Source organism: Penicillium argentinense, assembly GCF_028826775.1.
Source record: "Penicillium argentinense strain IBT 30761 chromosome Unknown utg000009l_segment0_segment0, whole genome shotgun sequence".
Lineage (NCBI taxonomy): Eukaryota > Fungi > Ascomycota > Eurotiomycetes > Eurotiales > Aspergillaceae > Penicillium > Penicillium argentinense.
Genome location: NW_026622668.1, coordinates 1,623,544 through 1,647,262, shown reverse-complemented (window position 1 = coordinate 1,647,262; position 23,719 = coordinate 1,623,544). Strand labels below are relative to the sequence as shown.

The 23,719-nt window shown below is 49.9% G+C and overlaps 9 protein-coding genes across 9 annotated transcripts; 4 read left to right on the top strand and 5 right to left on the bottom strand.

Moving 5' to 3' along the window:
- Nucleotides 1-2,877: 2,877 nt before the first annotated feature.
- Nucleotides 2,878-3,477, bottom strand: N7532_008224 (putative isochorismatase family hydrolase; the record flags this gene model as incomplete). Its single annotated transcript, XM_056620716.1, has 1 exon — nucleotides 2,878-3,477. One exon carries the CDS (start codon nucleotides 3,475-3,477, stop codon nucleotides 2,878-2,880), a length of 600 nt encoding a protein of 199 aa, XP_056471522.1.
- A 548-nt stretch (nucleotides 3,478-4,025) lies between these two features.
- Nucleotides 4,026-4,571, bottom strand: N7532_008223 (uncharacterized protein; the record flags this gene model as incomplete). The annotated part of the gene is made up of 3 exons (XM_056620715.1): nucleotides 4,026-4,226; nucleotides 4,297-4,419; nucleotides 4,440-4,571. The coding sequence occupies 3 exons, from the start codon at nucleotides 4,569-4,571 to the stop codon at nucleotides 4,026-4,028; spliced, it is 456 nt and encodes a 151-aa protein (XP_056471521.1).
- Nucleotides 4,572-4,592: 21 nt separating this feature from the next.
- Nucleotides 4,593-4,985, bottom strand: N7532_008222 (uncharacterized protein; the record flags this gene model as incomplete). The annotated part of the gene is made up of 2 exons (XM_056620714.1): nucleotides 4,593-4,771; nucleotides 4,847-4,985. The coding sequence occupies 2 exons, from the start codon at nucleotides 4,983-4,985 to the stop codon at nucleotides 4,593-4,595; spliced, it is 318 nt and encodes a 105-aa protein (XP_056471520.1).
- Nucleotides 4,986-7,189: 2,204 nt separating this feature from the next.
- Nucleotides 7,190-8,783, top strand: N7532_008221 (MFS transporter; the record flags this gene model as incomplete). The annotated part of the gene is made up of 2 exons (XM_056620713.1): nucleotides 7,190-8,088; nucleotides 8,138-8,783. 2 exons carry the CDS (start codon nucleotides 7,190-7,192, stop codon nucleotides 8,781-8,783), a joined length of 1,545 nt encoding a protein of 514 aa, XP_056471519.1.
- A 1,822-nt stretch (nucleotides 8,784-10,605) lies between these two features.
- N7532_008220 (uncharacterized protein) lies at nucleotides 10,606-13,641 on the bottom strand (the record flags this gene model as incomplete). The annotated part of the gene is made up of 4 exons (XM_056620712.1): nucleotides 10,606-11,264; nucleotides 11,323-11,456; nucleotides 11,512-11,647; nucleotides 11,721-13,641. The coding sequence occupies 4 exons, from the start codon at nucleotides 13,639-13,641 to the stop codon at nucleotides 10,606-10,608; spliced, it is 2,850 nt and encodes a 949-aa protein (XP_056471518.1).
- Nucleotides 13,642-15,775: 2,134 nt separating this feature from the next.
- Nucleotides 15,776-17,109, top strand: N7532_008219 (uncharacterized protein; the record flags this gene model as incomplete). Its single annotated transcript, XM_056620711.1, has 4 exons — nucleotides 15,776-16,056; nucleotides 16,129-16,307; nucleotides 16,366-16,751; nucleotides 16,780-17,109. Coding segments are annotated over 4 exons (1,176 nt in total), but the record flags the coding sequence as incomplete, so codon positions are not given.
- Nucleotides 17,110-18,848: 1,739 nt separating this feature from the next.
- Nucleotides 18,849-19,237, bottom strand: N7532_008218 (uncharacterized protein; the record flags this gene model as incomplete). Its single annotated transcript, XM_056620710.1, has 2 exons — nucleotides 18,849-19,024; nucleotides 19,087-19,237. The coding sequence occupies 2 exons, from the start codon at nucleotides 19,235-19,237 to the stop codon at nucleotides 18,849-18,851; spliced, it is 327 nt and encodes a 108-aa protein (XP_056471516.1).
- Nucleotides 19,238-20,283: 1,046 nt separating this feature from the next.
- N7532_008217 (uncharacterized protein) lies at nucleotides 20,284-20,661 on the top strand (the record flags this gene model as incomplete). Its single annotated transcript, XM_056620709.1, has 2 exons — nucleotides 20,284-20,474; nucleotides 20,526-20,661. The coding sequence occupies 2 exons, from the start codon at nucleotides 20,284-20,286 to the stop codon at nucleotides 20,659-20,661; spliced, it is 327 nt and encodes a 108-aa protein (XP_056471515.1).
- A 643-nt stretch (nucleotides 20,662-21,304) lies between these two features.
- On the top strand, nucleotides 21,305-23,042 carry N7532_008216 (uncharacterized protein; the record flags this gene model as incomplete). Its single annotated transcript, XM_056620708.1, has 2 exons — nucleotides 21,305-21,558; nucleotides 21,632-23,042. The coding sequence occupies 2 exons, from the start codon at nucleotides 21,305-21,307 to the stop codon at nucleotides 23,040-23,042; spliced, it is 1,665 nt and encodes a 554-aa protein (XP_056471514.1).
- Between the last annotated feature and the right edge of the window lie 677 nt (nucleotides 23,043-23,719).

The window sequence follows — 23,719 nt, the reverse complement described above, 5'->3', positions numbered from 1 at the left end:
TCAGTCGCCAAGACATCAGTGAACTAGCGAACTCTCAGCTGAGACAAGTCCAGCGGACCGAACTACCTATATTAAGCAAGGTAGCAGGCCTATTACTTGATTCACTCGATCTTGTCAGAAAACATGGACCCCTTTCACGACGACTCATGGGCTACACCATGGCGCTCATCCGAAGTTCCACGTGAGCAAACCCCCTGTCAGACAAGAAAGCGAATTAAAAAAAATGCCAGAATGGTCCAATGTCTGTAATAAATGGACTTCTCGATTCTTTCGGGACTAGGATCTCTATGCTAGAGGTTGGCCGTGGGGGGATGTTATCTATCGCACGAGCTTCACGACTACTTCTGATTGGGACTGGGCTGCCGCGATTGAGAAGCTTGACAGGTACTGCTATGCCAGCATGGCCAAAACTAGAGACGTGGAAAATTTCCGATTCTAGCCTAATATTAAATCCAACAGCGCCCATATTCCTTTGCCTTCTCTTTCCTGCTCTTTGCAGTCAAGGCATTTTTGCTATTGATCAGAATCACCGAAAGCTCTGCCACCGCCTTGAACCGACACCCAGCGCCTCGCTCAATTCTCCGTGGAACCTGTCTTGCTGGATTGTCTGAAATCTGCCTCGCCCCTCCAGGGCGCTCAGCTGAATCCATGCATGATTCGTTGCCTATTGGATCCTCACTGTGAATGACACATTCTCCTTGCTGCCTGGCTCCAAGAGGTCCTTCCGTCTGTTCAGCAAGGCATGTATGCATCTACTCAGACAAAAGCAGACGCACAAATTCCGTTTTTCTGGAATTTCTGCTACCTGCAACAGTCCGTTCTGGAGAGTTTCCGGAGCCGTCAGACGGCCTTGAGCGACCGGCCGTGTTCTTTGCAGATGGCCTGGAGAAAGTCCAGGCTTCCGCTGCATTCCTCAAGAGAGAAGCATTGGAGGACGTGACTGACCATGCATATCTGTCCTAGACCGGTGGCTAGAGACGGACCTGGCTGGGTGCAATGACGAGACCGAGGCGGTCATCTGAAGCCTTTAGCATTCCTTCTGGCGGAGCGAGTATGAAACGGCGACCACCCACAAATGTGGGCCGCCACAGCTTCTCGACATCGCTGTTTCAGTTGAGCACGCTTCTCGTTGCTGCTTTTGGCCATGACTTCCGGAAACGCGACCGACAATGGCAAGCCTTCTGGGTGACGATTTTCGTAGGACGTAAGACTCTGGATGGTAGTGAAGCTCTAGATTTTCATCGGCATTTGCCATCATTGAAGGCTATTGCTGGGAGTCACCAAAGAAAAATAAGCGCGAAAAGTCGTTGAAGGGCAAGAAGGGAACTGGGCAAGGACCTTATTGCGGGGATCAATTCGAAGAAGAATCAGGAGGCGTTAAAAAATCATTCTGGGGAGCTGCTGGAAGGTTTAGTGAGAGGAAGTCTTTGAACAGTATCACTTCAAGGAGCCGTTGGAAAATACAGTTGAAGGTAATCAATTAAGGTAGTCGCTGAGAAAATAAATTCTGGATTGTTATGAGAATATTTTTTGGGCCGTTGAGGGAAAGAATTCCGGGTAGTCATTGAAGTTGTTTAATCTCAGGTTCGGTGAAGGAATCATTAAATCAATGTCAGAGCATTCGATTGAAGAAGTTGTTGGAACTAACTGGAGGGGATAGTTGAAGGGGCCATTGGAAAAATAATTTTAGGTGGTCGTTGAAATTTATCAACAGAAGGGTTTATTAGCAGAATGAGTTTTATAGTATTGTTGGATAGATAATCAAAAGCACCGCAGGAGGATTCAATTTAAGGGAGGAGAAGACGTTGGAGGAAGACTTTGGAAGAAGACTTTGGAGGTAGTCGTTGAAGGGCGACGTCGAAAGAATCGTTAGTTTAATCAAGTTTCGAGTTGTTGAAAGAATTGGTACAGAGAGGAGAAAATACATTGTTGAAGGGGGTCATTAGCAGCATTAGTGTCGGAAAGTCATGAAAGGTTTTGATGTGTAAACAGGTGATCTGCCAACCCCTGGGTTCACTGCAAGGCAATCTCTTGACCCAACCATACACCGTGAGTCCTGCGACCATAATATATACTGCTCGCGCTTTTCCATTTACAGAAATTAAGTCAATATCATATTTTCACTGTACAGGGTCTGAAATCAACAACGACACCAGGCAAACATAGGCGCGAACTGGAAGCAGCTAACCAGGATCTTCGCGAGCTAGATCAGACGGGCACGCGCGTAGGATCGTCTCTGGATGAGAGTCGTAAGCTGCGAGCCAAGGACTGCATGCTTGAGCGCGAAGTAGAGACAGGATGTCAACGATGCGCTGGGGGAGGGAACAACTGTAACGCTTGAGAGGGGGGTTGAACAGGCTATGCAGGCAATGCAGGGATTGTGTCCATAGACCAAAGGCCGAGTTGTTTCCGGAAATAATCAGCCTTGCAGTTTCGACCCATTTAAGCCGCTTCTGGCGTCTAAATGTGTTAGATATGCATCTGGTACCCGAGTCAGGGATCCTATTGGTCAAGGTCCAAAGTAGAGCTGTTTTCTAAATCTCATTAGCCTTTTGTTGATATCTCCCATTGGCCACATAACTGCACCATAGTATCAGACTCTTCCAGTCTACCTTTTGTCTCCTTCATAGTTACGCAGTTCTACAAGATCGGCATACTGAGTTTTTCATGCGTTATGATCTCCTTTACTACAATGTAGATATAGACACTGTTGAACAGCGTTCACCTATTTCCAAGCCATGTCTAACCGCATCGTTTGACATCCAAGTGGCGCCAATAAGAGCAATGCTGTGTACTTGCCGAACGGTCCTTCATACAGTAAGCCTTCGAGGTAAATATTATCCAACAGTCCATGCGGTTTCAGATTGCATCAGTTGCCTATGCACGAATATCTGCCTCGGAGACGACAGTCCCGAAACCATCCGCCAGCTCACTCAACACAACAGACACCAGAGTCTCAGCCTTGACACCAGGGATATCCCTATCACCAACTGCATCCCTCACAACGAGCACATCATATCCAAGCTCAGCAGCCGCTCGGGTAGTGGTGGAGACACAGACATGCGCCATATAGCCAACCAACACGACTTTCTTTCCTACATCGCCTAGACCTTGCAGATAGGCATGCAGATCGGTCTCTGCGAATGAGCTAGGAAAGTTCTTGGTGACCACTTTCTCGCCCGCTTTGGGAGCGAGTTCTTCAAATTCTTGTGCCAAGGGGGTGTTTGGCGTGAAGATGGGTGCGCCTTCGGGCACCTCATGGACGACGTGCACGATGTTCTTGCCGTTACTGGCTTGACGGTACCGTTCCAGTAGTTTGGCAATGGATTTTCGGGTTTCTGTAATGTTTTCGGTCTTGAGAGCCCCTGTGGCGTATTCGTTCTGGGCGTCTATAATGATGAGGGTTGAGTCATGCGGGGAAGCTGAGGAGCGGGGAATCCCGACGATCTCACGGAAGGATTGAGCGGAAGAAGACATTGTAGAGTAAAGAGGTTTTTGTTGGAAAATGGAAGATTGGATTGCGATGCAGTAAAACTTTTGGATATTAAAAAGAAGAGTGGGTTTATATGTGTTTATATGGAGGTACGTTGTACTTAGGTACGCTTTTGCTTAGAAATTCCATTGGTTTTGCGGGGAACAAAGAATCACGGACGGGTCGGCATCCCACACGGGTCGGCATCCCACACGGGTCGGCATCCCACCCGGACAGGCTGGGGCGATCATTTCACGGCCATCCCACCTGGGCAGGGATCTAAAGATGAATGACATAATACATGACTTCCTAACCGGTGGATGTGGACCTCGGGGTGACGATGGTGCGGGCCCAATGTGGCTACATTTTTTGACAGAAAAATATTATAAAGGTATTTTTCAAAATGGTATAAAAGTCTCTAATATAACTGGTTCTGAATTGAAAATTTGTACGGCCGATTAGAGAGCAAGACTATATATGTAGTATTATAGAAACATGGGTTTCCGGTAAAAGACCGGGCAACCAATGTAACACTCCTGTTTCTTCACATTTATCAAGGCTTTGCCATTCTAGCAGCCAAGAGGTCGTATCTGTCGTCTGGTAATCGGCATCGCATGCTCAAATCTGTATTAGCATTCTCTCTTGCTATGAAAAGAGAAAGGATGGTATTCAAGAGCAGGCTTTGAAATGACGTTATAGACCACGAGGTATTTGTGTGTCGGCGTAGACTCGAGTTGGAGATGCACCATTGGTCCTAGAGCAAAAGGATGATATCAACACACAATTCTATGTGCAATCAACGTTATAATGCTTCTTCTTCTCACCATTTGAGCGTCAAATGCGGAACATAGTCTATTGTGTAGACGTATTGATGCGTCTCGTGCCTCCTGAGTCCCTTTCACCCAAAGTCCGATTGCGACAACGGATTGAACAAGTACACAAGGTTCCTTGGCGAAGTCAAATGTACTTCGATGGAGAAACGGCCACCTTGGATGGAAATTATCAAAGTAAATATCAATATAGTCATGAGCAATCCACCGGGGAGCGCCAGAAACGGAATCATTAATCGCGGAAACAGCCGGCAAAGGACAGAGATCATCGATCGAAAATTATTGTTTGCCTACGGTTTCACCACCGCTAGGCACACAGAGGACGCCGCGATGTTGACAGGCATTGCATGGTAATACACCTTCACAACGGACTTTCCGTGCATGACATGCACTACATGCCCTAAATTTTCGAGACGGCGGCGGTTCTCTCTGCGGATGGTAAGTCCGGATATGGCGTCGCAACAGGTCACTGATTACTCTCTGACTTGAAAGTCTTCCCACGGGATCGAAGAAACCACTCACTTCCTGGTCAGGACGCTCTTACAATAAGGACAGACGAGATTGATTTCCTTATCATGATGATTACGATGTCGATTCAGGTGCTCTTTACGCCGATATTTGGCATTGCAATTTGGATAGTCACATTGGAACCACAAGGGGACAATATCGGCAGGAGGCGGCATTGTGCAGAATTTTTGCAAACCTTTGGATTTCACAACTTTGTGAAATGACAAAAGTGAAGGAGGCAAAAAGGGTAGAGAAGGTAATGACCAGGAGCTCCGGTGGGGCCCCGAGGAAAGTCACCAATGAAGTTCCACCGGTCATCCCACTTGATGAATAACTCTACAGTTGGCGCTAACGTAATCCACTAGCGAGTGAGACACACGGGCCCGTGAGACAGAAAACCAGCTACTATAATTTCAAACCAATTTATTAAACCAACAACGCCATTGATTTCAAATTTCTATCTATTAGACCTATCAGGGCATTGCGTTCTTTTATGCCCTATTTGATGACAGTCGCTGCATCGCGGGGGTGCGCGTGTAATTGGCTGGGAAGCTGACGCAGCTGGTTCCGCCGGGGCAGTATTAGGAGCTTCATGAGCCTGGTTCATCGACTCCCTGGCTTCTTGGCCCGTAAAACCCTCCGTATGAGCTACGCGCTTAGTCGTTCTGTTGCGTTTTCGCTTTTGTGTCTCGTTTTCAGCCCGTAAATCGCGGACTTCCTTTAGAAGGATTGCATTAGAATGCAATGATTGCTGATAGCCCTTGAGGAGCTTATCAATAGCTATATTCGTAGGCGTTGGTGGGCTTTGCGAGCATTTCTTAAGCAGTGCCTTGATTGACGAGCCCTGTCGATTCAATTGTTTGAGATTTGCCGGCGTTTTAGGGCTCCACGCGCTCGATTGGCTCCCTGGTCGACTACCTGAGGGGGTAGGTGTCTGAAGTTGAACATCAAGCTTTGAAATGACCTGATCGGGATCATATGGTACTAAACCAGCTGCGACGAATGCATTTTGAATAGTCTCTGGTTTAAAGGCCTCTTTGCGAGCTTGTGGGAATGCTGCAAGGAAATCAAGCTTGTCGATATGGTTGACCCCCAACCGTGCTTTGCGCTCAATCAAGCTCCCATACGCGCGCTTTAGGGGGGCAAAACAGCCTATATCCAAAGGCTGTAGTAGATGAGACGAATGCGGAGGCATGCAGATTGGAATAATATCATTTTGCTCGCACAATCGATCAAAACGGGGGGTCAAATGACTGCCATGGCCATCGAGAACTAGTAGTCGATATTTACCCCTAGTACGACTAGTAGTCGCAGGGATAAATAGCTTTTCTAGCCATCGAAGCCCAATTTCGTCTGTAGTCCAGCCATTCTCACTGATTTCGATTCTCCAATTGTCGGGTAGGTCATCAAACCATGCATATTGTTGGTACTTTGACGATTTGAAGATAATGCATGGTGGGAGTATAAAGCCCGTTGAATTCACACATTCAATCGATGTGACCCATTCGCGATTCCCTGGCTGTAGAACTGACCTCCGACCATAGTATTCAGCTCTTGTAATGACTTTCGCAGTGGCTATAAGCCCCATTGCGAAGCCAGTTTCATCAAAATTGTAGATATCCTCAGGTTGGATACCATTCTCATCGATCGTGCGTCGTACAAGGTCGAACCATGGTTTAATAACCCTCGGATCTTCGCATTTTGCCCTCTCATAATTATATCGACGAGAATACCGCGATTTGAGCTCATCATAGCGCTCTGTATATCTGTAAACCCAATTGACTCCAACAGTCTGACTACCACGCTCTGCTAGTAGAATATTGGCCATATCCCTTACCATACAAGGCCGGGGAGCTGATCCACGTGTATCCATAGAGAGTATCCACCGTAGGAGCGATTCCTCTTCAGTTGGAGTCAATTTATAATTGCTGGCGCGGGTTTCCGATCGATGAAGTTTGCCATTGTATCGGCGATGGAGAGTTGCGGTAGGTACTTGAAATCGGCGCGCAGCTTCGCGAATTGATCGAAATTCTTTGTTCCGAAAGGCTTGTATTGCGAGCTGGATCCTACCTTCTTGGTTGATAGAATTTTGAGGATTTTGACTGCGAATTGGGGGCATAGTGGGTAGTTGAAATGAGGAGGTTGACGCGCCGGGGCGCGACCGCGGTTTCTGTCTCACGCGCCCGTGTGTCTCACTTGCTAGTGGATTACGTTAACTAAATAAATATCCGTGGATAAACCAGCAAGTGGGATAGGCCGACTATCCAAGTGTATATCTATAAATGGTAAATCTTCGAAATGGAGTTACTCCTTTTACTACCTCCACTAACTTGGAAAGATCTCTTGGCAGTTCAGTGGTTCTCAATTAGAGTGCACCACAATGCCCAACCTCTATCATCCTGGGACATTGCGCAACGACTCTGAACAAACTGACAGCCTCGATGTCGGCACCGAAACCTACTTCGCCTCACATCTCGAGCCAGCAATTTCCAAATTGGCCGGCATACATGCACCTCCGGAATTCGAAGTTAACTGGGACTCTGACGACCCCGAAAATCCTCGCCTGTGGCCGCTTTGGTACAAAGGCCTCACTGTCGCTGCTATGAGTCTTGGTACTACAGTTGTCAGTCTCTCCAGCACACTGTACACATCTGGGATTCCAGGACTACAAGAAGATTTTCGCGTTTCGAAGATCGTGGCTCTCCTTGGCGTCACCACTTATCTTCTTGGAATGGGGATAGGCAGCATCATTTTTGCTCCACTTAGCGAGCTTGTGGGACGGCGGCCAGTCTATATTGTCTCAATGATAATATTTCTGCTTTTATTGTTGCCGAGTGCTTTAGCTCAAAACATTGCTTCAATCCTCGTGAGCAGATCCTTTGGAGGATTCTTTGGAAGTGCATTGATGTCGAACTCGCCAGCATCTGTGAATGATATTGTCTCGGATAAGCACCGTGCTTTAGCATTCGGTTTCTGGTCTATTGGCCCCACCAACGGCCCTGTATATGGCCCAATCATAGGAGGGTTTGTGTTCCAATATCTTGGCTGGAGGTGGACAAATTGGATTGTCCTCATCAGTGGGAGTGTGGTCCTGGTCCTTTTAGCCTCTGTCAAAGAAACATACGCCCCCGTGATCTTGAAAAAGCGCGCTGCAAGAAAAAGAAAGGAGACACAGGACCCAAAATGGTGGACACGCTATGACGATGATGTCGGCTTTACATCTTCACTGAGAACCAATCTCAAGAGACCTTTCGTGATGCTCCTAACAGAGCCGATATGGTAAACTATCTCCCTCCATGCTATAAAGCCAAGGCTAACATCCTCGTAGTATATTTTGGGATGGCTACGTTGCGATTGTTTATGGAATCCTTTACCTATGTTTCGTCGCGTATCCAATCGCTTTCTCACATGAACGTGGGTGGTCGCCAGGCATCGGTGGTCTTCCGTTCGTCGGTATAGGCGTTGGTGTCTTGATCGCCATTGCATGCGAACCTTTATTTCGTAAAGTGATCAATCTTCATCGCAAGGATCCAGAAACCGGCATGGTACAACCAGAGGCTATGGTCAGCGTCGTCTTTTTTGGTGCTACTCTTTTAGCCATTGGCCAGTTGTGGTTTTCCTGGACTTGTACTCCAAACGTTCACTGGATTGTCCCCATCCTAGCCGGTGTTCCCTTTGGAATTGGTAATGCATGCGTCTTTATTTACGCCTCAAACTATATTGCCCGGTCTTATGGCATTTACGCCGCATCTGCGCTTGCAGGAAATATGCTCACTCGCAGTGTCATGGGAGCATTCCTCCCGCTTGCGGGACCATCAATGTATAAGACTCTGGGCTTGAATTGGGCAAGTACAATCCTGGGGATTGTTGAGGTAGTGTGCATCTTGATACCTGTTGTCTTCTACTTTTACGGACACAGAATTCGAAAGGCGAGTCACTTTATTAAAGAGGTAGAAAAGCTGCAGGCAGCCTGAAAAAACTTATTAAAATAATGTTTGTTGGTATCACCAGCTAGGTACTGTGTACACAGTTAAGTGGACAGTTTGTATGCTCCAAAGCAAATAGTCAATTGATTCTGTTGATAGATGTTCAGTCTAGTTGGAAAAACACCCCTAGATCCCACACGCTGGCCTTCGGTGGTCACAACACCGGGGCCACAGCCCAGCACAAGAAGCGTACACCAAGCAAGGGATGATATCCATCAGTCGCTAGTAGTGGGTCACCGCTAGTTTGTTCTGACAGGAGGATATATCCCGACACTAATAAAGAATAAAATTAGTAATACTGAAAAATACCTGCGGATTCTACATAAATCATACATATCACGGGGTTTTCTATGTTTGATTTGTTTGTAGGACCGCAAGACCACACCAGACCGCACAGGTGCGGTCCGGTCTGCGGTCTGGTCCGGTCCCTTGCGGTCCTTGCCGAGGTCTAGTCCAGTAAAGCATACATTACTATGGTAATGCAGAGCAAGGCAGCGCAGAGTGAGTTCACGGCAGATTCCTTTCTTACACAGAATGGCAGATCATGGTGGACAGACGATGAGCTCGAAAGTAAGCACTAGAGTAGAAGCATGATGACACGCGTTTAATTCTTCGCCCGGGCTCCTAGGAACGGCCGTAGGCAGCAACACGCTTACCTTCGGAGGAAGTGAAACAAAGAAAGAAAGGCTGACGTCGGTGAGCGATCAGCGTGCTCCGGGAGTGCTCCGGGTTGCTCAGGGTGCAGCTCAGGGTGGCGGCGGGACTAACTCAAGCTGGGCTTCGGGAGCCGATCGCTTCCCGAGGCGGCAGTTTTACCGTCACCTTTTTTACAATCCAAGGCGAGTCTTCTTCATTTTTATTAATATATAGCACAGCTTGATGACTTATTATAGCCTAGGTAATAGAAACTTAGATACTCAATCATTCTTCCACAGTCAGGAGATTAATGTCCTGCTTGACTCGCAGTTAATCTATAAGAAGTGAATAATTGTTATCAACCAAAACCAAAACACCGTAAGATACGGCGCTGCAAGTCCTACTGATAGGTGTTCGCACTATCCTAAGACCGGTGAGATTAATCTAGGTTTAATAGGAACAAGCCTAGGCCGGTTTAGCTAGGCGAAAGACATCGCTGTTGTAATAAAGAGGGTACAGGGAGCTAGGGGCTTCTAGAAAGGCAAACTGTTCCTGCCAAGCAAACGCAGGTAAAATCGCTAGCAGTGTGCTATTCTTACGAAAATCAATCAAGGCATAGTCACATTCACTGGTAACTGCCAGCAAATGGTCCTCATCTATGCGGCGACCCACTATTTACACCACAAAGGGCGTTCAGAAAGATTTTGTGAAGGTCTGTATATCATCAGAGTGTACTCTAAACTGCCGGTCAATGAAACTTACATTCACCCCTTATTTCTATTTTGATCTCATTCCGCCCCTTGTAATACCCTTTTCTGTCTTCTACATGTGAAATCGTTGTCACAGGAACCGTTATCGCACAGTAGTCAAGTACATTCCACAGACTTGTAGTTTATCGTAGATGAACCATATCTGAGTCTGTCGGATTTGCGATTCCTTCAGACCAGAAAGCCTTGCCTCTATCGAGACGCGAGAGACTACCAATCCACAATACTGAACACTGGGGCACATCTCTAATACCAGACCATCACATAAATACACTGTAGTAGCCGTCTTTACGTTTGAACTTACATCGATATATAAGTATTCCTACAATATATTGAATGCGTATTGTGTAATTGATGCATTACTTCAACAAAGAAGTGATACCTAGCCCACACTACCTGAGATCAAATCACAAAACCTTGATATGAGCCCGACCGGTCAAAGGCACAGCAACATGAACCACCAGCTTCTTATTCTCAGCATCATAGTCGGCATTACGGAGTGCCTTTGGCTCGCGCTCCACACCAAGAACAGTGATAGTCTCAATACTGACACCAGCGTCGTACTCAAACGATCCAGTCATACTGAGCTTGCCGTGCGCATAGTTGAAATCGATCTCCGACACAGCGTCCTGTACAATCGACTTGCCATCGTCAAGGTACAGCGAGCCCTTGGCAGAGCCATCGAGACCAGGCGCAATGACAATGTTGAAGCCCTTCTTGCGTAGCGCGGTGGTGGTATTGGCACTCTCGATGCGCTGTGGGTAGATAATGCCGCCCTTATAGTGGACCGTGATATCTGTGTAGTCGACCTCGGCGGAGACGTACTCACCATTTCCGCGGACGGGTTTGCCGGTGCCCCATTCGTAGAAAATGTCGTCGGGAAGATAGTAGTTCACGCTCGTGCTGTTTTCCTCGGTAACAGGACTGACGAGGATGCCGTCGCCGTAGAAGAACTGCAGGTCGATGGGGTAAGTGTTTCGGTCGTTCGGGTAGTTGAAGAACAGAGGGTTGAGGGTCGGGGTGCCGGTCTGGTTTTGTTTGTAGATGGCAGTGTAGATGTAGTCGACTAGAGAATTGTCAGTTATAATGTCCTTCGCGGAGAGGGGTCTGCATGGATCACCCACGGAGTTGGTATCTGATGGAGATTCCCTTGCGTGCGGCCTCGGCAACTGTTGGCCAGCGGTAGAACTCCTGGGAGGTCGCGGAGATTTCGGCGTGATTGCGGAAGAATGTGTAGAAGGAGCCAAGAGATGCCCACCTAGTGATTGACATTAGTCAGACTTTCCATTCTGGTAAAGAGATTGAATCCTGACCTGGCACAGAGCGCCTCCGTTACATTACCGCCGAAGCCGCAGACATCGGGGCCCACAACGGGAATCTGGTATAGCGACGCAAACTGCAGAATCTGACTGATGGAAATACGGTACCAGAGCCACCCGGAAATATTATCTGCAGAGGATTGGAGTTAGCATGGGGTCGTTGCTCGTGTTGAAGAGAGTATTCGCAAAAGGAATTATATTACCTCCAAGCCAGTGAGACACGTCCTTTCCGGAGCCAGCAAACGTGCTTCTGGTAATTACCAAAGCGCGGTCATCCGGACGCCTGGCACGCATGGCGTTGTGAGAATGGGAAGACATCATAGCACCGTAAAGGTTGTGGGTATCATATTGAACGTATCCGCCGCTTTGCACCACATCAGTGTCGGCAGTGCTGTCGGCAAGCGTGGGACCTGCGCCGTTTTGGATCATGAATGGTGGCCTGACAAACTCACGACCTGGAAGGCCTTTGCACTCGTCAGGTCCGCAGCCAGAACCAGTTTCCCCGCCGTGCTGCCAGCCAGAATGCGAAGGGGCCCTGGCAGTGCGCCAATGGCCAGCGCCGAGGTTGCGGCGGGTTCGAGGCCGATACTGATCACGTGCGACAACTGCGGTCGAACGCTTTTCTTCTGAGTTGCCAGAAGCAAAGTTTGGCTGAAGACTGTCTGGGAATCCGGGGATGGGAGCATCTGGACCATCTCGCACTGGTGGTGGGGTTGGAGGGTCACCATCCACCTCTGCGAATCTCTCGGGTGTCGTGTTGTTGCCCGGGTATGGCCGATTGAAGAAGTTTGCGGGTTCATTCATGTCAATCCACAGTGCATCAATGTCCGGACCATTCGTTCCGTCGAAAAAATTAGCGAACTGCTCACTCCAGTACTGCTGCGACTCGGGATGGAACCAATCAGGGAAGTAACTCGGACCAGCCCAGACGACACCTTGGTATTCGGATCCGTTCGCCTCCTTCATAAAAGTGCCGTATTTGAGGCCTGCCTCGAGCGCTGGATTGGACTCCTTATAGAATACGGCGGGATCGACCATGACGATGTAATGCTGATCTCTCGCATGGATTGTGTCCACCAGGTCTTTGTACAGATTGGCCGGGAACCTCTCTGGATCAATGGTGAAAACGCGTCGACGATCCATGTAATCGATATCGGTCCAGATGGTCTCCAGAGGGATATTGTTGGAGGAGTAATTGGCGGTGACAGCGGCGACCTCATAGACATCTTGATAGCCGTATCTGCACTGGTGGAAACCGAGTCCCCAATAAGGAGTCATCAAAGGGAACTGTGCAATTTCCGCATACTGAATGGCCACTTCGCGCGGGGAGGGTCCAGCAATGAAGTAGAAATCAAGAATGCCGCCGATGATGTTGTACTCGAGGTATTGACCACCCTTGTTATCGATGAAGATATCCATGCCATTGGAGTTAAGTAGGAAGACTCCGTGAGTAGAATTCTGTCTGTGGTCGAAATAGATCGGGTGAGCACCGTACAGATTCTCGCCCTGAGGTGTCCCATAGGCATCGCGGGTATAGATTGTTCGAGTGTAGTTGGTCGTGTTCAACATGAACGAGTCGCTGTGCTCACCCAGTCCATAAAGGTGCGGGTTCTGTGGCAGATGTGTCTTGAGATACACATATTGACTCTCGAATACCAAATTGTTGCCCGTAGTATCGAATAGTACCTCTCCGGTATCAGTGCGAGACACGGTGAATGAGAAAGGGTCGGCATTGAAGTTGAACTTGAGCTTTGAGTTCTTTGGGGAACACCATTCACCGAAGCCGGGACGCGGAAAAACACTGTCTGGAACCTGGTAGACCGTGTTGTTTGTGTCCGAGATCTTGACGTGAAGTCGATCGCTGGTCTGATATTCCACCTGGAGCTTTAGGTCCGGGAGGTCAGTCCCGAAAACATTGCACGCCGGCCCTGCCAGGGTAAGTTCCGCGTAGAATCCAGATCGAGTCTCCCACTGCTTAGTCGCCTTGTATCCAGGGCATTTGGACAGGTCCTTTTCGTAGAGGTCATTCCCAGGGTCATCGAGATCCTCGACGCCAGCTTGGCTCTGGGCCCAGACACAGCCACCCAGGGCTACAGCCGAAGTAAGTAGCTTGTTGAGGTACATGCTGAGGCCTTGAATACCAAAAGATTTCACGTCCGCACGTTGCTCTTATATAGATCTCTCCGCCCCTTTGCCAAGATGGATCATGTTGCCAGTGCGGAGACTGCAGCATTCCCCAGGGCCGAGATCCTCACCCCGCAGAATTGAACGATATTTCAATTGCTCAAATTTTGGTCGGGCCAGTACTAATGCTTCTTTTGCCCTTGAAGCTCTCCTGCTGATATCTTCCAGAACCTTGTGCATTCGCAAGATATACATGATTTTCACCTGAAGATGAAAAGGAAAGCCAGAGGCATCAACCCTGCGCAAGATTTCCATAAATTCAGTGATGATACCCTGGCCTTGGCATTTACCGAACTTGCCGAGTTCTCCGATAAAAGCCCGAGAAATGATGCGGTCAACTTGGCGCCAAAGCCAAGAAAGTGATTACGGCGCCCACCATTGTCTATTTCTGTTGGAACAGCTTGTGACCCATTTACCATGACCAATCACCAAGAACCTGAAGTCTGCATTAGTTATGTCTGTACACACACAAATTTGTAACTATGTGCGCGACCATGACTAATCTGCTTGGTTAATTTACAATGATACAACCTGACAATCACTTACAATACCAATTCTCCACTGATGCCGACAATTTCTCCGCTAAAAGTCCGCCTTTATGGGGCTCCACGGGGCTCCAAATCTTCTCCCCGGCACCCGACAGCGTGTGTGAATGTCTTTTACAGTCTCATAACCCAAACATTCCTGAGCTCTTCATAAACCAGACGGGATTATTATTGAATTAACCATTTCTATGGATCGTGTGGCAAGACAGTTCAGCCGTTGTGGGAGATAGCCATCCAAGAGAAGGCAAGAGGAATGTTCGGCTGTGTAAATGCCAAGAGAACCAAGAGAATCGATCGCTATGATCCAATGACTGTTCACGCCCCTCCGCTGAGAGGTTCTTGTCGTTCTTCTCACCCCTAAAGCGCATCCCTAACGGGGCTCACCCATTAGTCATTCCAGCGGGATTTGTTTCGTCCCAATGGCCATAGTTATTACACGGCAGTGATTACAGACGTCTAGCAACCTAGACCTTTAATTTCCATTGTTTCACTTATCAGATTCACGGCGCTCTCACGCCCTTGTCTTACTGTCCCGAGAAGCTTCATCGTTCTATTGTGGCTTTCCGCGTTCCGGTAGACTCAGTGCCCGGCCAAGAATTTCATAGGTCTTGTGAAATCAGCACGCTACATGGCACCTGGCTGCCAAACCAGCCGGAATAAAAGGGGAGAGTATGATGATATAATTAACAGAGGTGATCCAACTTCCCGACAGGCGAAGACGCTACCTGTACAGAGAAGCAAGCGCCTAATCATCAGCCCAACCCAATCCGCCGCTATTCGCTAACACCCAAGCTCCGTCCATCGAAACCGAGCGACCACGAGCATCACGCAAATGATACCAGAAGGATCGTGCGATCGCCTAGGGGAAAAGCCGGTTGGATGCTTCGGGAGCTGGAGCTTTGTGCTGGGTGACTTTGGCGTTTTCTATAAAAACGAGCACGATCAGCGATCATTCGCATATCACAGTAGGATCTAAGAAGAGAGCTTGGCAAAAAGGTAAAATTGGGAACTGCAAATTTACCAGATGATTACTGCTTCTAGGCTCTGATATCCAAAGGGCACAGAGAAGGTGGTCATAGAGGTGAAAGGACTTCGTGCAGATTCTAATGCCACTACAGTACGCATAGAACAACTGGTGAATCGACATGATTCAGCTTCGTTATCCATGGATACCATATAAGTTTCCTCCCTTTCTAATTACAATCGTCAGTCAATGTCAACCGAGGCAGTGGGACACAGAATATCGTTAACGACAACGGAAGGCAATGGATTGCTCAAACCCAGACTTTCGGTAAGATTGAAGCTTGTGGCTTTTCTCTTTTCAACTCAATCAACAGCGGAATGGGAATTTTGCGGTCGATGTTCTCTCAGAAAAACTGGCCTTCAATTCAATGTCGTACTACATGTGAACAACTACATACTCAAATTTGGATTTTGATGTCCTTCAGAAGTGTGGATTCCAGGAATTCGGAAAGTGTACAATGTTAGTGATAGAGCTTTACTGACGGTTATTCGTTGTCACTCCGCAGAAAGAAGATTTCTCATTTCGCGGCCCAGTTGGTCTCTGTCTCCGTCAAGCGCCAAATACCGCCAAAGAGCTCTTTTTCGGCAGAGAGTCCGAGCTTAATGACATGAAACCCCATTTTGACGAACAGAATGCGCCGTGTCTAGTTCTCGGTGGGATAGGTGGCGTTGGCAAGAGTCGACTAGCTATCGCTTACGCAGAATCCACGGCGTCCACGGGATTGCCAGTCTTATCTTCGGAGTCCAAGATTCCAGAGTCCTTGATGGTAAATATATTGTTGAACGTGTAAATCGTTGGCTGACTGATCCGAAAAAAAACTCGATGGCTTTTGATATTTGACAATTACGACGATCCAAGCCAATTTGACATCAGTGATTATTATCCAGTTACCTCGTCTGGAGCTATCATAGTCACTACTCGACAACCAGAGTGCATTCCTGGGAAGATTCGAATTATTCATATAGGAGCTTTCCAAAACATCGAGGATAGCCTCCTAGTGCTTCAAACCCGCTCGGAACGACAGAATGTTCAGTCAGGTCTGTTTCCATGGTAGAATTGCCAGAACCATAAAGCTTTTGTTGAACGAGCTAACAGATACCACAGATAAAGGTGCAAAGCGCCTCGCGAATCGGCTAAAAGGATTTCCGCTTGCTTTGGCAACTGCTGGGACATACCTCAAACGAAGTACTTTCAGCTTTCAGCGATACTTGGAAGAGTATGAGAAGCGCTGGAATATTGATCCTCGACATCCACCTGAGCTTCCAGAGTATCGCGAGCGCACACTTTACACGACTTGGGATTTGTCATACGCTTTCCTAGAAGAGAAGGAGCCTCGTGCGGCAAAACTGCTCAAATTGTTGGCCTATTTCGATAACCGAAATCTTTGGTTTGAGTTTTTCCATGGAGGACTAACCGAAAAGTCTCCCGAATGGCTTCGTGAAACGGTTACCGGCGAGGTGTCCTTCCAAGGAGAGATGAAAGTCTTGACCGAATACTACTTCCTCGAAGTCCATTCAACATCGAACTCATGGAGCATGCATAACTGTGCACGACTGGACAATGGCCGCGCTCAACAAGAATATCAACATGGAGTATTATTACTATGCTCTTGATTGTGTTGATGCAACCATCAGCGAGAATGATGACACTTCGGGGGCTTCTTTGATGAATATCACCTATTCCCGCCCAGCTGGTTACGCAGCACGACTAGCACATCACTGGTTCCTCGAAAGCGATGCGATCGATGGCATTACACTCAACCTATACGATCAGTACGAGAAGCTCTCTAAGGCATCACATCTACTCAAGCAGCAAGTTCAGTTTGCTGCTGCCAGTTAAATGTATGCATTTCTGCTAGCTAGGAAAGAGACCGCACTAGGACCGAACCACATATCAACCCTTGCCACTGTCCATGGTCTTGGAACAAATTACTGTCACCAACATAAGCACAATGAGGCTGAGAAGATGTACATACGAGCTCTCGCTGGGAGAGAGACTATGCTAGGCCCGAACCACACATTAACTCTGAGCACTGCCTATGGTCTTGCAGGTCTAGGCAGACTGATCGAGGCTGAGAAGGTGTGTGCACGGGCAATCACTGGGAAAGAGACCACACTGGGACCGAACCACGTGTCAACCCTTGTCACTATCGAAGCTTTCGAGGAACTACATTGTCACCGAAGTCGGGCAGACAAGGAGTGTACCGATCAGGGGAGGACCATTTCGAAGGCGCTGCGCCGCAGTCTCAATAAACTACAAAGATCTTATTTTTGATAGCGAAATGGTATTAATACACTTTTCTGGACTTGGGACAATGCTTTTTCTAGCACGCGCTGTTTTACTGATGGGGTTCCTAGGAATAGACATTGCTTCAATGTGGGATTCAACACGAGACAAATACTGCGGGTACCGCGTGGTTGGCTTGGGATCCAAGTATGCATGGGAATTCCTCAGGTCTTAGCTGAATACGCAGATACAGTTAGTGGCCAGTAATTGTATAACATATTAAAAGGGAGATGCGGCCAAGGGCCAGAGTTCAGACACGGGACGGGAGAAGCAAAACTTCTTCAGACAGAACTAGATGGTTCTCTTCTCCAAGCCCGAGTCTTTGACTCGGGGATTGATGAAAAAAAAAGGAATCCACTGAGTGGAAGGTGCCAAAGAATACGCCTGTCAAAGACCCAGAAGGCCTTTGAACAGACCAGTCCTCCGCGCTGTGCAATGCAGGGCCCAGACTGTAGTGAACCGCCTTCATGATCGCGGACACCCAAACAAGGTAAGTATGAGGAGAAAAGAAGAAGAAGAGGAAGCGATGTGGGCGAGAGGTGGTTATATAGCGCTTGGTCACATTCCGCACTAGTCCTTTACGGTAAGCGAGATGACCCGCGTGATATGATCCAGTCCCTCGCATCTGACTCGGACCTTCAGGCACTCAGGCATCAACATCCGTGAGCTGTCACAGCTGCACCTCTAACTTAGCTCATGGCCAACAAGTCACATTGCGACTAACGAGGCGCACGCACGACTAGGGCGGAGGGGCAGATTTTGGCTTGAATGGCGTCTGTACCTTGCATCCTGGAATCTATAAATCGGCCGATCCTACCCACGCCTGGATCGGAAGGATTGGGCGGCGGACGAGTTCAATAATTGGGTCTCCTTGTTAAACCGCGCCAAGTGGGCACCGAAGCTCGTGTGGAGCCCTTCTCTCCCCTATTTCACATTTTTCCATGGACGGGCAGCAACTCTGTACGGTGGTCCTCGCGCAACCGTGGTCCGGTTCTACACCCAACCTTTTTATTTTCTTTTTCACCTGCTGGATGTCTTCAGTCCTCGAGGACTGAACTCAAGATGGGCGCGATCGGACTCATATACCTATTGCAGAAATGCTGCTCCGTCTCTTAACTGAATCCACCGTGGTCTCAGTGATAGTGCGCGCATCCTCATCAAAGGGTGCCATGGTTATGGGAAGGCTCGACGACCGGTCTAGTGGACGCTAGAATGGACGGGGGGACCTCGGAGGAGAGCTTAGATGGGCACGAGAGTTTCAATTCGGGGACAAGTCCTCCGTAGTGCATTTGCTAGCTGGGTACCAAGCACACCGCAACGACGGAAATTTGGCTGGTGTCCGTGTTCTGCGCTTGGCGAGTCTCAATGGCGGGATCTTCACGCCATTTTTCGATCCATCCGGTTCCCAGAGCTCGGTCTTCCTGGTGCAGTAGTGGCACGGCGGGCATCTCCGCCTTCCCACCGAACGCTATGACAATAGGATAAGCAACTTGGGAGGTCGCATGGCAGCTGCAGGGCCAGGGAAAAAACCTGTCACCGAAACCGCCAGCCGAAGAGATCGACGGGGCACTGACCATTCATCGGCCACAGTCCCGGGCTCGGCAACTCGTGACCTGGGAGCGCAGCCGTCAACGTTGTGCCGCACGAAAAGGGCAGGATTGGCAACTGGTCGCTTGGCCATAACGCCTGACGGGTAGGCAAAGTGTCGAAAAGGGGCCCGCGAAGCAATTGGCTGCCGCGTCGCTAAGTGGAGCAAGTGGGCTATCACTACTGGAAATGCTCCAGTCGCAGGTGCTCGCAGGGGAGATGGCCATGATCGACCTGATAGGGCGAAGCGTAGCCTAGAAGATGCTACTCGTAAGTGGGAGGGGATTGGAGAGGGGGGAACTGGAATGAGTCACACCAGAAGCGCCCAAGAACCACACCAGTCGAGTGGGCGCTTTCTGCGACGTGAACCAGAAAGCAGCGAAACTGGTCTGAAAAAGGTCGCAAGGTGAAGCACACAGATCGTATAGGAGTTAGGGCTGGCCAGCCACGGTGGATGGCTTAAGACACGGGACCACTGGGTGGGGCAGGCTGGGCTTAGGCCGGCGAACGTCTAGAAGCTACGGAGCCGCGATGGCAGACGAAAAGGGGGCCCTTAATTAGGGGCAATTCGGGAGAAGTCGTCGTGTGGACCCAGAGCAAATGTACAGATTGCCTACAGTAGTAGTAGTTACCCGAGTAAGGAAAAGGACACGAGCAGAAAGTCGGTATGGACTGTGTATGTAAACAGTACATGGTACATTGTTCCGCAGTATGTAGCATGTACGAGTATGTACGTAGACGGGACAAGAAAGGGAGGTGGAAACGTCTGTGATACCCTCGCGCTCGTATCACGCCAAAGAATGTCGTGCCGATGGCGAACCAAGAGGCCGTGGACGCATCATGCATCATGGGATCCTGGAGCTGATCGCAACGGTCGAGCTCATGCGCCCACTAGTGTAGGGCACGACATAGAGTTATGACGCGCGCAACGAAGGAGGGGTTGTACTACCGCGCTGGTTGGCCACGAGGATTCGCACGCCACTGGGAGATGGGCTGGTCATGGGGTGAAAGGACCAAAGATTACATCTTGGGGAGACTCGCGCACTCTCACTTGCTGGCGCATTTCGCGTATCTGGAGATGGAGACCAGTAAAATGCTCGAGGAGCCGGCAGCCAGTTCCGTCACTGCTGGATCTGCGCCATGCGAGCGAATCCCGATAGGCCGCCGGCCTCACCCTGGCTGATCAGCATGCAGAGTGAGAAAGGCAAAGCGCCAACAGGCAGCAGGGTTGGAACAGGCCCAGCGCCATGGACCAGATCCTTCCGCCGCCGCCTCCTCCCCTCTTTGTCCCAGGACCCGGCGGGCCTCTCAAGAGCTGCGGAATACGATGTGTAAGTATCAGTTGACCGTTGGGGAAAAGCTACCAGACTTTCAAGCGCAAGTGTGCGAGAGGCGCGCAGCCAGCGAGGACAGGATGGACTGGGTCGAATCCTCGACGGTATCGACCCCTTGAACGGTGTAACTCGAAGGGTGGACGGAAAGCACCAACGGGCGGTCCACACTGTAATCGCCCCGTGACCAGACCGAAGCAAAGAGCGAAAAATGAAAGCCAAAAAAAAAAAAAAAAAAAAAAAATTTGGGCAAAGCCAGTTAATTTGCACGGGATGGGACCCGAACTGCACGGGTAAATTAGGGGGCCGTTCTAGCTGCATGGCCGATCTTGGGGTGGTGTGATGTTTGGGATGCGAAAGGACGGTGATTCCGCTGCGACTGCTCCCCTGTGCGATAGTTGCCCTGCGAGGCCCGAACAGGAGGGACAGATGGAGACAGCCTCACATAGAAAGCACCACAATCTGGACGACGAAATCCCAAGGCATAGTGGAAGGATGTAATGTATACAACTGCCCGCTAGAACCAGTACCCCTGACTCTTACCTAAGCGACTCCACTTGGCTCCCTGCAGCTCTTTTCCCCTTTGGTCGCCCAGCGCTTCCCCCCCTCCTCGTTCTTTTTTTCCGCCCTTCCCTCCCTTTTTCTCCTTCCCTTTCTTCTCTCCCGAAGCAAATACCCCCCTTTCCTACGTCGTTGTGATACCCGAGCTCTCTTGACGCTCTTATTTCTTTTGCTTTCGAGATACCCCCCGATACCCCAAACTCGCTTTTCTTCAGAAGCTCAGCTTCAATAATCGATACCCCAACCACTTCGGTCTAATACTTTTAATCATGTCTGACGTTCAGAAGCCTGTCGAGGAGACCCCCGCGGCCGTCCCCGCTGAGACTCCCGCTGAGGCTGCGACCACCGAGGCTCCCAAGGAAACCACCGAGGACGCTCCTGCTGCTGCCACCGAGGAGGCTGCTGCCGCTGACAAGCCCGCTGAGACTGCTGAGACTACTGAGCCCGCGAAGGAGGAGGCCAAGGAGGAGGTCAAGCCCGCTACTGAAGGCTACCTCGGCTACAAGCGCTCCGGTACCCTCAAGTAAGTTCTTTGTTTATCTATTCGCGATAATCGTGCGCGCAAGAAACCAGCATCTAACAAATGATTACAATAGGGGCTTCCGCTTTACCAAGAATTTCTTTTACTTCAACGAGGAGGCCACCGAGGCCAAGAACCTCTCCGTTTTCCAGCAGAACGAGAAGGCCGCCGCCAACCCCACCGTCGCCTGGGCCACTCAAACCGGCAAAGGTTTGCTGTTCGTCACTAAACGCGTCGAGGACAAGGGCAGTCCCGCTGATATCTTCAATCTGGCTGAGGTCTCCGACATCACCAAAGAGGGCACCAAGGAGTTCCTCTTCAAGGTCGGTGGCCAGAAGCGTACCTTCCAGGCCTCCAGCGCCGCTGAGCGTGACAGCTGGGTGGTTGCCCTCGAGGCCAAGGCCGCCGAGGCCAAGGCTGAGAAGGAGACTATCACCTCGAGCGAGGGCTACAAGGCTGAGCTCGAGAAGCTGACCAAGCCTGCTGCCACTGCCGCTACCTCCAACAGTGATAAGAGCGAGTCCGTCGGTAAGCGCAACAGCAGCTTGTTCGGCCGCCTGGGCAAGGGCAAGGAGGCCGCTGCTGAGACCAAGCCTGCTGAGCCCGCTGCTGAGCCTGCCGCTGAGGAGATCAAGCCTGCTGAGCCTGTTGCTGAGGAGACCAAGCCTGCTGAGCCTGCCGCTGAGGATACCAAGCCTGCTGAGGAGACCAAGCCTGCTGAGCCTGCTACCGAGTCTGCCGCCGCAACCGCCACCGAGACCGCCGAGACGGCCGAGGTCCCTGCCGACGCTGCGGAGAAGAAGGAGGAGAAGAAGGAAGACAAGGAGAAGAAGTCGTCCAAGCGCGCTTCTTTACTCTTCGGTTCTTTCTTCAACAAGGTCTCCTCGCCCTCCTCTCCTTCCCAGGAGAAGTCTCAGAAAGAGGCCACCGCTCCTGTTGAGGAGAATGCTGTCGCCAGCACTGCTCCCCAGCTCGACAACCCGGTCGACGAATCCGCCGTCGAGCCCATTAAGCCCGAGAGCGTGACCGCTGCCGCTGATAGTGAGGACGGCAAGAAGGCCGCCGCTGAGGCTCCTGCCGAGCCTAAGGACACCACCAAGGCTGCCAACCGCCGCGCCTCAGGTATCTTCGGTGTCTTCGGTAGTAAGAAGGACAAGGAAACCTCCGACAACGAGGCCACCGATGGCGAGAAGGAGGCCAAGAAGACCGATGGCGACAATGAGGCCAAGAAGTCCAACCCGCTTGGTAAACTGTGGCGCAAGTCTACCCACAAGGGCCCCAACCCCAACAAGAAGGCCGTCCCTGCTGAGACCGAGGTCAAGGCCGACAAGCCTGAGGAGGCCACCCAGGAGGCCACCCAGGAGACTTCCACTGAGCCCACCGCCAAGGAGACTGCTGCTGAGTCTGATAAGCCCGCTCAGCCCGCCGCCGAGGAGGCCAAGAATGTCAACGTTCCTGCCTCCACCCCTGTTCAGGCCGCCGCTTGAATTGGGTCTCCGCGACGTGTTGAGTTTGAGCGGTGGTGGGATATGACAGGTCCATCGCCAACTCAAAATCTTCCTGAAGGACTCGGTTGCATCCGGTTCTGACGGTGCAAATACGGATTGTTACCAATTGTCGCTACCGTTCCTTGTTTGAATCTTTTTTGTTCCTCGCCACTGGTACTCTTTTCGTTATCGTGGCCCTTGGCTTGCCTAGGCTCCTGTGATTCGAAGAGATGCCAATGAGATACCCGCTGTCGCCATGTTTTATCCTTTTTATTTGCTTTTACCCAAAAAAAAATCAGCCCCCCCATTAGTTATTCTCGGCGCCTCGACCGACGCCTTTCATTCCTTTCACGACATGCGTCTGCAACCGAGTTTCGATTCGCGACGTGCTTATGCGTTATGTGGTGGATCGCCCGATTAGATTGATACCACTGCCGTTTCTGGTTCTGCGCTTTGCTTTTCGTGTTCGATACCCTCTGGGGAGGAAGGGTGCTGTTATCTTTTGCGAGTCTTGAGATTTTGAGTTCTCACGCTTGATGTCTTTGGTACTCTAAATTGCGCCTGGACTGTTGTCTACCGTTGTTCCCGTCTCACGGGGTTATTCTACACTTCGGGGACGTGGCACATATTGCGATAGGTAATAATTAATAGAATCTAGTTTGCTTTTTCAATCTGCG